The sequence below is a fragment of the Acanthisitta chloris genome, unplaced genomic scaffold (assembly GCF_000695815.1).
Source record: "Acanthisitta chloris isolate BGI_N310 unplaced genomic scaffold, ASM69581v1 scaffold3677, whole genome shotgun sequence".
In the NCBI taxonomy this organism is placed as follows: Eukaryota; Metazoa; Chordata; class Aves; order Passeriformes; family Acanthisittidae; genus Acanthisitta; species Acanthisitta chloris.
Genome location: NW_008684117.1, coordinates 1 through 13,010, shown reverse-complemented (window position 1 = coordinate 13,010; position 13,010 = coordinate 1). Strand labels below are relative to the sequence as shown.

Below are 13,010 nucleotides of genomic sequence, written 5' to 3'. Positions count from 1 at the left end.
TAATTTACAAGCTATTAATTACATTTCACTTAAAAGAATCATTAGATTTAATGCTTTTTAGCAGCATAGTAATTTTGACAGTTGTAGCTTCTTGAAACCAAAGATGTAAAGACATAAAACATTTTTTATCATGAGCAATTTTCATAAGCATCCTCCACTTTGTTTTTAAAAAGGAGGAAAAAAAAAAGTCTATATTGATGTTTACCCATTTGGAGCACAAAATTCACATGTAGTTTTACAACCACTACAATAGACTAGAGAATGGTATTTTCGGAATTCTTTGATTAATTTCTTCTTTTGCTTCAAAGGGATAGTAGGGTCATTGTCCATCTCTTGAACCAATGCTAGAAGATACTGATTGGTTTGCTGGGTTTGATCTTCATATTCTTTAGTTGTAATGCGCTGACAGAAGGTGAAGCCTTTGTAAAAAACCAGAGGTTCAGATTAAGTTTCATGCATTGTGTAAGAGCCTTGTTAAAAAAATATGATCAGAAACATAGGTATACTGATACTCCAGTTCAGATGTGATTACAACTCTCTACAAACAAAGTGAAATGTACAGCCCTCCCCTGAGCAGGGATGGACATCTAAACATTAATTGCAAAAATAAAATGGAAAAGCAGTGTTACAAGTGCAGTACCACAGATGATTCTGGATTTCAAGCAGGCCTGCAAGACTAAGAGCTAATACAGTTCTCACAAACAGAAACCGTGATGGAGAATGTTACAGAACAGGAATGACACCTTGCAGTTGTCATGATCCAGTGATTCCCTGTGAGTGAATAGGATCTGCAGCAAGGCCCGGTTCCTAATGCAAGTGAATAAACACTTTGGAGAAACAGCTGCCTCTGAACCACAGCTCAGAGTGGTTTGGGTACCAGAAGCTGAGGTATGCAAGAGGCAGCAACTCAGGGTGAGGTTTTCAACATGGACTTGACCTTCACTTCTTTTACAATGAGTCTGTCAAACACCAATACTTTTGATGGTTTAGAGCTGTCAGATGAAGAAAATTATAGCTTTTTCAAAAGGGAAAGCTTAACAACTGGCAGAGAGATTAGCTCTTAAAATTTCAGCATGGATCCTTTACTTTGATGGTATCAAGTGGGTTACTAGGTTAAAACCAGAGTTCCCTCAGTGTTTTTAGTATTGTATATTTCCATCAGACCTAAGGATTACCCTCCTGCAATAGACAGACCCCTTATGTTATCAGGGTCCCCCTAGCCTTCCCTCCTGCTCCCGTCTGCACTTGAGTTCACCAGCTAAGAATGCTCAGTAGCTCCCAGGAAATATTTTCCTGCTTCATGGGAAAGGAAAATGTCACCACAGTATGCAGCACACAGGAAAACAGGACTATGCCATGCTGGTGACCCTACAAGCTGATCAAACTAGCTATTTGAACAAGTAGATGGAACGTATACGTATTTACAGATTAAAACTCCAAAACTCTATAGGGAGAATACAGTATGGAGTTTGTATATCAGTTGTCTGTTCAATGTGCTGATGGTGATCACACAGGCTCTGAGAATACTACAAACAGGCAGCTCTTTCCTCTGTGGCTCATCTCTATTCTTTGGCTACACAGTATGTGATTCTCAGAACACTGAACCAGAAAGAATTTGGACACATTCCACAACCCAGTGCAGTTGGTACAAGGTTCTGTACCAAAACCACTTCTCAGGCAGCTGCTGTATTAAATATAGGATTATACAGCTAAATAACTTAGTGTTATCCAGTTCCTTAATGTTTTGGGTTTTTTTTCAATGTTTAAACACATATTGCACTGGCAATAGAGAAGTTAAAAGAAAGAAGGTAAAGAGTCAGAGAGAAATTCAATTATTTAAGCCAACCCTTTTAATCACAGTGCTGCAAGATATTTTTGGCAGCAAGGCCAGATGGAATGTTAGCTCATAAAAGAAATGAGCTGAAAAACTCTAATCCCACATACAATAGGGTAGTGTAGCCTAAAAAGAAAGCATCTGACACTTGCTGCTTAAGACCTAAGCTCTTAATAAACTCTGTGTTTACCCAGAAAAGGAAGAGAGTTCTTCAAAACACTAAATGATCAAAGTCTCTGCTCAAGGCATCTATCAGAACCTCAAACTACTGAGCTTTATGAGAATATTTAGATACCTTGTGGCAGAAATATAAGAATACTGTTCCTAAATATAAAATCACATCAAATTCACAAACCAAATTATAAGCAAATCGCTTCAGGAAGCACATTTCGCACGGGTATCTCCAGAAGTAATTATTTGGTAAAAAATAAAAATAAAAAAGGTCATGTATTCAAACTAGATAATAGAACCCTTTTTCTCTAATATTTAGAGATCAGTTTTGCTTATAGCAGATAATTAAATTTAGTGCATTAGCTGCTAATCACTTTATGCTTCTAACAAATCAAAAGAAACAGTCTGTGCAAAATTAGTCAGCTGATGATAAACCAGTTTGTATAGAATGGTTTATATAAATGTGTGTATCACATCATCTACCTGAATTGATGTCTGGATCTTGTCCTTCTAGCAAACTCTCAAGTCTCCTACTAGTTAGTTCCAGAAGAGTTAAAGGAGTCTGAAAATAAAATCCAACAAAGAAAAAGTTACAAAAGCAATACTTCTGTATTTTGAGAATCTAAAACTTTCAGATGACTAATTTAAAAACCACATCATTAACTACTGCTACACTTATTCAGGTACACATTCAAAGACTCTCACATAATTGCACTAAAGCACATGGTTTTAGTGAAACACACATGTTTATTTCTGGCCACAGAAATAGGCAGCAGAAAGTTCTAGATGTTGTTTTGCACTGAACTATGGCAACAACTGTAGTGTAAAACAAACTGACTTCTGCCTATTTAACACACAAAGCTCTCAACTACAGCTGTGAAAGAGCAAACCACCATCCACTCTGCTGTCACTGCTATGCAGTTCTGGCTCCAATTCCAATCATAAATCAAAGCCTTAACCCTCATGTCAGAACTCTTAATACAAAAAACTCAACTTATAAACATATATAAAACTCTTGCTGTACACCTTCAAACTAAACTGCAGCTAGTTAAAAAAAGCAGTTAAAATCTTCCATGACTCTTTACTTGAAGTCAGAAGTGGAAACTAATGTGTTGTATAAGAATTAACACCAATATTTCACCAAAAAAATGTTTCAGTGTTTCTGTGAATCTTATTTGTACAAAGTATGGGAAGGTTCCATCTTTCCACGTGTGACAATATGATGGGATGTAAATAAAGGAGACTACAAAACACGTCTGTAAATTTACACAGCTGATCAAGTTGAATAGGAAAGTAATTTCATTTTGTGGCTCTACTTCATTTCTTTAATTTAGAAGTTAACTTTTCAAAATGCCAAAGGAACTGTACACATACCCTGGGGCACCAGAACATGCCATCTTATTCACCACTCAGAGTATGTCAGTGAACTTCTAAAGGAGAAAGACACTGAGATGCCTAAATATTTAGGTAGGCAGCCATTACAAACTAGGTGCCAAAAGGCCTCTATAATGAGTCTTAATACTTGAAATATTTTCCTAATACAAATGAATCAAATAAAGAGAGAGCATATCCTATACAAAGGATTGCAAAGCTCTCAAAAATCTGTCCTCCATAGTCTGGAATAGCTTCACAGCCTTCTTGACTGTACTATTAAACTGAAACAAATGGAACATTAAACACTACTCCTCAGACCTGTCATACTCAAAAAAAAAGGCAGTTCATGGGATTTAACATTTAAAATGACAAAGCCAATGAGAGAAGGAAAATGATACCTTGAAGAGCTCAGAGTGATTGTCCATCAGAAAGTGAGTCAACAATTCTGCCTGTGGTTTTGACAGTGTCTTATTTTGCAAAATGAACTTTGTGCAAGTCTTGATAATCACTGATCTGTTCTCAAACTAGAAAAAGAAGTACCCAGATTTGGCATTAGGTTAACTAGCAATGTACTAGCAAAGACAAAGTATAACAGGATGCTACCGGGGGAAAGAACATCTTGACATTTATTTTGAAACAGATCACATTGAAAGGCAGTAAACAGAATACTTCTAAATCTGGACAAAAACATTAGCTTTACCATGGCAATGTGCTATTTTTCACACTAAATAAAGCAGATACTCACTTGCTTTTGTAGTCTGTAGGCTTCAGATTCTGATGCAATGGCTAGGAATGTCAGGAGCCTGTGTAGTTCTTCTCTGATATTTGATGCTAATAATTTTAAATAAAGTTGTGATGCCTCTAGAGCTTGATCTGTTTTTCCTTTTTCTGTAGTGGAGTAAAACAATGCATCCAATACAGCTGTCATTTTCAGAGTCAGGAATGCATATTTAAATCCCAATAATAATCCTGCTTTTGGGGATTCCCCCTCCCAAACAAAACAAGTTAATCTCAGTGACTTGGAAAACCTTATGACAAGACTCTATACAGCATGTAATCAGTGTAAGCTTAAAGCCTTTGTCCCGTACCTAGTCAGGGAACAGCTGTGCTTGAACAATATATAAGGACATTACTGTGATCTGTCTACAACATGCAAACACTGAAGTGATATTCGCACTGTTTGCATTTACACATCTTCATATTACATTCCAGGGTTCACCTCAAAGAAAAATGAATTAACTGAACAATTATAACTTTCTCATTGCTTTGACAGTTTGGGGTTTTTTGGCTGGTTGTGTTTTTTGTTGTTATTGAGGTTTTTCTCTTTTTGTTTGTTCCTGTTGGTTGGTCAGCTGTCATGTCCATGTGTTCCCCCCTCCTCCTTTATGTCATTAGGTTATGAGAGTCTCAAGAAAATGTGATACAGTGGAAAAAAATCTCCAATCCCTTTAGATGATAATTCTAGTTCCCTTCACTTTGAAAGTGAGAAACTATGAAAAAGTCAAGTAACTTGCTTTATGCAAGAGTAAGATGAGGGCAGATACATGAATAGAACCTACAAGAAATAGTCCAGGACTTTCAGGGGTGTACCACAAGCCATTTGAAACCATCTTTGGCTAGAAAGAACACCAGAAGAATAAGTGAGGAGCAGCTGAGGGAGCTGGGATTGTTTAGCCTCGAGAACAGGAGGCTCAGGGAAGACCTTATTGCTCTCTACTGCTATCTGGAAGGAGGCTGTAGTCAGGTGTGGGTCAGTTTCTTCTCCCAGGTAAGATGTGACAGGACAAGAGGAAATGGCCTCAATTGTACCAGAGGGGGTTTAGATTGGCTATTAGGAAAAATTTCTTCAGTGAAAGAGTTGTAAAGCATTGGAACAGGCTGCCTGGGGAACTGGGTGGAGTCACCATCCCTGGAAATGTAGGAAAAAAAAGGGGATATGGCACTTGAGGACATGGATCAGTGGCAAACGTGGTGTGGTGCTAGGTAAAGGATTGGACTTGATCATGAAGGTCTTTTCTAACTTTGATGATTCTATGATTCTGTAAGTGACCCTTTATCAAAAGAAAGGCATACAAAAAAGCAAGAAGGAGAATTGCCAAAGGACGTGATCCAAACAGCTAAAAGTGTAGACATGAAGACAGGAAGTTAAATAATTTCTAGAGAAAAGGTTAAGAGTTTCTCGGATCTGTGATTAAAGCTTTACTGAGTTACTTTAAAAGACTGTAAAAAAAGGTTCCAATGAACCACAAAGACTAATTGCACCAACTGCATTCATCTGTAACAAATAGTCTAGATCTGTTTATTTTAAAAGCAACAAACACAGCAACGTTTGCCTTCATAACAGATCTGCATTATCTTATATCAAACTGATTAAAAACTGAATACAATTGTAGCAGTATCTATCTTGACAACAAAATGAATTAGTTCTTTAGCTAACCGCAGCACTTCTTAAATTAATTTTGAAAGTGTTTTAAATATGCAGAAGTTATTAGCTAGTTTGAGTCCTCTTGTGCATTTTTTTCAAAGTAAAGTTAACTGCACTGGATTCTACTTGACAAGTATTATTAGAATCTGAGTTGCTACACACTGACAACCATAATCTATACCATAGCACTGAGAGAGAAAAACTGTTGTAAAATAGTTCAACACAATCACCCAAAAATGATCTAGTATGAACTAGAACACAGCTAAGGACCCAAGAACAAAAATCAACATATTCAATCAGAGAACTATTTCCTAATTAAAAAAATATGGCTACCAGTTCATCAAAAAGAAATAAAGCATTAGAAACTGCTTGTGAGGCAGTTTTATTCAAGTTGAAAAGATGACAAAGTAAAAGCCAGAATAAAATAAGCAGAATAGCCCTGGACATTCATAGGTCATGTAGTTTAGATCAAGCAGACACATAATAAGGAGATGATCTACAGGCAACTCAAGCATAAATTAAGTAGAATTGTGTCTTTTCGCTTCCCTAAAGGTTTGGCTGTTTTAATTCTCTAATTTTGTAATATTCTGTAATTTTGGTTTGTATCAGTTTTGTACTTGAAGTGCATGTATGAACATGCACTTCCAGTAAACCTGCAGCAGAAGATGGCAGTCACAATGTCAATTATTTCAAATTAGCATTCATTTTTCTGTGGATGGGTTACATAATTTTGCAAGAGTTTGCCTTACATGACTTCTATTATAATCTGGTATTTTTTTCTCCTTTACAAAATACTACTGATAAAAATATTGCCTTTTGTATTTTCATGAGGCTTTGGCCACAGGATTCACCACTCTGCTCCAAATTTTACACAGGCCAACCGTGCTCCTATGCCAGTAAGCTCGTCATAGTTCTCTAAAAGCAGAAACTTTTGATAACATGCCATAAAACCTTGTCCTGGTTTTGGCTGGAATAGAGTTAATTTTCTTCTTTGTAGCTGCTACAGTGCTGTGTTTTGAATTTACCATGAGACTAGTGTTGATAGCAACAACCAAAATATCAGTGTGTTAAGTCAAACTTACCTTTTCAGTTTCCCATGCTCTGCTGGCCAGCAGGAGCACAAGAAGCTGGGAGGGAGCACAGCCAGGACAGCTGATCTGAACTGGCCAAAAGGACATTCCATACCATAGAATGTCATGCCCAGTATGTAAACACAGGGGAGTTGGCCAGGAGATGCTGATTGCTGCTCAGGGCTGTGCTGGGCATCAGTCAATGGGTGGTAAGTAATTGTAATGTGCATTGTTTGTTTCTCTTGGGTTTTATTCCTCTCCTTTTCATCATAGTTAATATTATTATTACTATTGTTAGTATTAGTACATCATATTTTATTTTGTTCCAGTTATTAAACCATTCTTTTCTCAATCCACAAGGTTTACTATTTCCCCCAATTCTCTTCCCCACTGGGTGTGGGGTGGCAGCAGGCAGTGAGTGGTGTTGTGGTACTTAGTTGGCAGCTGGGGTTAAACCACAACAACCCAAGAGAACTGAAGTAGTAACAAGGCCTATTTAGGGTAGGATTAATCTTAAACTTGTATTTAAATTAAACCCTTCTGGTTTACTTGTAAGCATATGTAGGGAGGGTTTTTTTGAGGGTGTTCACAGCCTGAATCACAATCTCCACAGTCCCTTTTATAATTTTAAACAGCCTCTATTACTAAAAAGTGCCCTAAATCCAGGGTTTACTAAACCTTATTCCAGTTAACATGAAAACATTATAGCAGTGATTTTAGTTTTATGTTATAGGTACAAGTAGCAATAAAGGAAATTCTGACCTAGGATAAGACATATTCACAATCAAAGTAGTTACATATTGAAACAGTTACATACAGAAGTTGGTGAATCTCTATCCTTGAGAGTTTTCAAAATTCAGCTGGACCAGGCCCTAAGCAACTTGATCTAACTTTGAAATTTGTCCTTGTCTTGAGCAGAGATGCTTAATAGTGATCTTGAACGTTTCCTTCCAACATATAAAGTACACCTGCAACAGCATTGCAAGTGGTGACATGATTCAATTAACACTTAGTGAGTTACATCCTCTACACAGCTTTCACCTGTATTTTTTGTTCCAAGTTGCTCTTACCTATAAGCTCTATAATTCCTGAATGAATATCCAGATCCTGAGCAGCAAGAAGGGAGTCCTTCTTTTGACTATAATACTTTGTTATAATGTCAAAAAGAATCTTCTTGTATGTGTTCAGATCGCTGAGTTCGTTAGTGCTTTGAGAGAACTGCTGACTAACCATCACTATGAACTGGTCAGGAAAATACTCCAAGCATTCAATTGCAGCATAGAGCCATTTGTCAAGCCTGTAGGAGGAAAAGTTATTTTTAGTACTTACTTTAAAATGTTCAGTCTGTTCTTATTTAATCCTTTAAATATAACTAGATAGAAATAACCATGCAAGTATAGCCACATAATTGAACAAGAACACTGAACTTGTTTGTTAAGCAGTTTATGTAACTTATTTTACTACAGTAATGCAAGGACCTGCTTGAAATAAGCAAGTTCCATGGTTTTCCTCTGCTACAGACAATACACTTGAGGTACACCCAGATCAAAACAAGCTGCAATCATGCCATCCTGTCACAGAGCCCAGGAGTTCAGCCAGTACTTACAATCAAACACCACCCCACCATTACTCCAACACACACTATGAGAACCCACCAGGGATAACCAGACTGAAAAAGGAAGGGACTGGATCTTTCCAGAAGAGAAACAAGACAATTAGTTTGAAAGCAGAGCAAAATGAAAACAATGTAAATCCCACAAGACTATGGAAGCAGTTTATAATGACCTACTATAAAGCCATGAGTTCTCACACCTGCATGACTTAACTAAGGAGAGAAAGTGCAAGAACAACCTAAAATTCAGGCAGACAAACTCATTGTTCAAAGAGGCTGGAAGGTCAGAGAGAAAAATCACTAAATCATTTGGTACAGAAGAAATCTAAAATTATAGAACTGTGGGCGGCAGAGGGACAAATACTTCTATCTGACTCTCTGGACATAAATTAATTTGAACTGAACCAATGACAAGGTGTGACTATTATTTAAGATCCACAGAACCTTACTTTTATCATGGAGAGCAGAAAGATTGAAATTGCTGCTGGACAGCTAGATAGACATGAACTTTTGTTAGAACTGCTGCCGCCAACAAAGATTGCATAACTCTTGGATACATAAATGAGTAATACAGTAAAACAGAAATAGGATCTTGACCTCCCTTTAGTTATGATCTCACAATTACTGCAATCAATACAGGGAGGATTTGATTACAGTTTTTAAGTACCTGCATGAAGAACAGGTATTTGATTACTTCAAGCATAACACAACACTATTTGAAAACCAAAGACAGAAAATTTGAGACATAAATTATGCTTACGCCCCTGCCTTCATATTGGGGACAATTAATCCTACAACTACTTGTAATACTGGTGACTACTTTTCATACCTGGAATTTTCCATTTCTCAGGCAGGCTGTAAGCCAGGCCTAAATAATATACTGTCTACTAAGATGCTACTCCAGTTGCCCACTGAAGCACTTGTGGAATCTAGCAATGAAGTAAGTGTTTAAATTCCTTAACACTCATCTGACATGTTACCAAAGACACAAATGTGAGACACATTTAACACAAAATAATACACAGTAAGAAACACATCTGAGAGAGTTTAAGAGAAAAACTCACCAATCACTCAAGAATCGAGAATAAACAGAAGTAGAAAGCTCAAAAGTTAATGTTCATTAAGGCATTCTAGGGGGGGAAACCCATGTAGTTAAGATATCCACCAATAAACCTAGTTTGGAATGAGGAGTTTCATTAGCTAACATAAAATTCTAAACATATGTAAAAATATTACTATTGTCTCCCTAAAGCAAGAACAGAAAAACTGCCAGAGAGTTTAAGGTGTCTCACAAACAGATAAAAATTGCATTGATTTGACAGAAATAAGCATTACTGAGACATTAACATGAGGTGACATGCCCTGACACATTCATTAGAATACATGCTAAGACAGAGATCAGCCCAAGTGTAATCAACAGGAACACTACAAAATTAAGAGAATATTTAAGGAACAGAGCACTGATGACAGGCAGCCACTTTCACATTCTCATTATATAAGCAATCTTCAGTGCTACAGCTTAACTTGTCCTTTTCCCTAGCGATAGACGCCTTATTGACTTTATATCTTCACAGCACCACCACCAGGAACTGTGACAAACAAACAAAAAGCCTCAGAATGAAATTTTTCAAGTTCTAATAGCTGTTACAGAGACTTAAGAGCAAAGAATCTGGTCTAGAAACTAGAATTGTTTTCAAAACTTGAGGTTAAAGTTTTAATGTGTACTTAAAATGCTCAAATGTTCGACTCTAGACATATACTTTTTGTAAATTCACTTACCACATCTGAAAAGAAGTTAAAGAACCTGAACACCACCCCTGCCTACAGGTATACAAGTGTAACAATGTCTATTTTGTTCACTTAACCTTTGATCAAGAGTGAAATAAAGCCTTCACTAAAAAATACATTTTATAGATGTATAACTTACGCAGGCAAGTTTAAGCTACATGTAACCTCTCTGTCCAGGAAAGTATTTGAGATAATCAGGTCTTCTTCTTTGCCAAAACAGTCTGGCTTTGTCTTCACTGAAGACACCAAGATATCTTCTAGAAGGGGAACATCAATTAATTGCAGCAGCCGTAGCAGAGTTTGCTGTTTCCTGATATCATCTATTACTGAAAACATCAACAAAAAAGACACCCTCAGAAACAAGATCTTATGTAAACCACTGTTTGTTTTTACTCGGAATGCTAAAAAATAAACCCCTATCCCATCATGTTATTAGTCATAATAATCACTCCAATTAGAAATATGTACAAGAAGAGACAAGTATGTATGTATTTAATCTTCAAATCTACTTCCTTCTGTAGTAGTATTCGCATAAATAGCACCATCCTGCAAAAACATAATCCTGTTTTGTTTCCTTCAGTTTACATACTATGATCATTTACCCATTTAGCACTCATTTAGGTATGGTATCATTAGTGACATGTTAAATTTATGACTCAGAGAGGCATTAGTTAACAGAAATGGGGTTCTCACTTCAAGTAAGATACAGTGAAGTATGATCAAGTTTTAAAAAGAAAATTTCATTTCTCACCTCTTTCTGAAAGCAGATAAGTTGGTTCATTAACCATGATCTTTGGAGGTAAAGATGTATGAACATTTATTGATTGAAGAAGTTCCTCTACCCTCTTCTTATCAGCTGCTTCTAATGCTAAGGGATTTGAAAGTGTTGTGTCACACTCTGCTCTGCTCAGGAAGGGGAAAAAATAAGTTAGACACACAACAAATAGGGTTAGGACATAGTTATCTTTCACTTCCTAAATTGCTCTTAAATCAGGACATTAGGGCTTCATTGGATCTGGGGTCTATCCTGCTGATATAAATCCTATTGTCCACATCTGCTTTGTGGAAAGGGCCAGCATATTGATTCCAGATAATGTTTATTAGTTCTATTTCTTTTACCAGATTTCAACAAGTAGCTTATTCATGCAAAACAAAATTATTCCTGGGCTTATGCTACTGAGGCAGACTCTATTCTAATTAACACAGCACTTAAACAGCACTTGAACATTACCAAGAAACACCAGGTAACATCTGTGATTTAGGCATGACATTTCTCAAAACTGGCACGGTTTTCAAAAGTCACCAACACCTGAGTTAGACAGCAATTCATCTACAGGTAACTTAGTAAAACTTAGTCAAAAAATAAATCAGAGTAGTTCAGAGTCACTCACTTGGAAAGTCTTCTTATTTTCTGTTTGCAGAACTGCTCAGGAGACAAGTTTTCCTTGTCCTTATTCTTTCTTGTAAGAGGATTAAGACTGCTATTTACAAATCTATAGAGACTAGTGTCTGTGTCTTCAAACTCTGTTTCTTTCCCATGCTTAAATAAGTAAAGCTTTGCTCCAACTGGCTCAAACACCTTGTGATCCATCAACGCTTGGCATACATGGACTCCCTTCAGCCGAGAAATATCATTGCAGCTTAAGTACATGCTCTGCATGAGATAGCTCAGTACCACATCAACAGCATTTGAGCCAGTGAAACAGTTTTTATATGTTTTCAGATGTTGTCTATGTCTTTTGATTTCCACTTGACTGTGAAGGGCATGAATAATATTATTCCACAGCTGAGTTGCTTGAAAAGGACCGTCACAATCTGAAACATGTTTATATGAAAGTTTTACAGATTTATAAACCTTTACTTTGACATTAAAAAAAATTAGACTGTGAATTTAGTTATATATGTTTAAATAAGTATTCAGAAGTCAGCTTCATTTTACAAAGACAAAGAAAGACATTACTTCATGAATCAGTCCTTCTGGCAGCTGACTCACACCCACCAGAGTAGAGCAAAGAGAACAAAAAGACACAAAAAACAGTAGAGGAAGTTTGGGGCTTTTATTGTTGTTACGGCCACACAAACTGCATATGTGTGCTGTGTACATACACAGCAAAACACTAAGGAAGCACAGAAAGGCTGAGGCTTGCAGAGACCTCTAGGATGAAATGAAACAAAGAACTCAACACTATTTAAACACAATGTTCTCATCTATGTAGGTATATCTGCTGGAGAAAGAGGTGGTTCTGCATTCATAGCATGCAATTTGAGACCAAGAAGTCATCTGAATTAAAAGTGATCTGGCAAGAAGGAAAGTTTGTTTTAACACGGACTGGTTCACCAGTTTGTTGTACCTTACAACTGTTTTGGGCAGCAGTACTGGCTTTTTGCAGTTTAAAATCATTGTGAAGTATGCCACCATTTGTTCTCCGCAAAAGACAGCTCAGACAGGCTTTGAGTATCTCCAGTGGTGTAGATACCCACATAAAATATCACAGCCTGTCTGGGCACCCCTAGCTCCCTCCTCTTCGCCTCTCCCTTCAGGTACCTACAGAGAACCCCCTAAGCCTTCTCCTCTCCCCGCCGAGCATCCCCAGCGCTCTCAGCCTCAGCTGGGGCAGCTGCTCCCCAGTTTATCCCCACCACAAGTCGCTCCCAGCTCGGCAGGCGACAAACCCGCGTTAGCAGCACATGAGCCGCGCAGCCTCCTGCTCCCAACGCCCACAGCCCCGACCCGGG

At 37.4% G+C, this 13,010-nt stretch overlaps 1 protein-coding gene across 1 annotated transcript; it reads right to left on the bottom strand.

The window, feature by feature from the left end:
- Positions 1-201: 201 nt before the first annotated feature.
- Positions 202-12,089, bottom strand: DEPDC4 (DEP domain containing 4; the record flags this gene model as incomplete). The annotated part of the gene is made up of 8 exons (XM_009079176.1): positions 202-419; positions 2,489-2,567; positions 3,778-3,903; positions 4,125-4,267; positions 7,945-8,171; positions 10,414-10,594; positions 11,026-11,180; positions 11,699-12,089. Coding segments are annotated over 8 exons (1,520 nt in total), but the record flags the coding sequence as incomplete, so codon positions are not given.
- Positions 12,090-13,010: the final 921 nt, after the last annotated feature.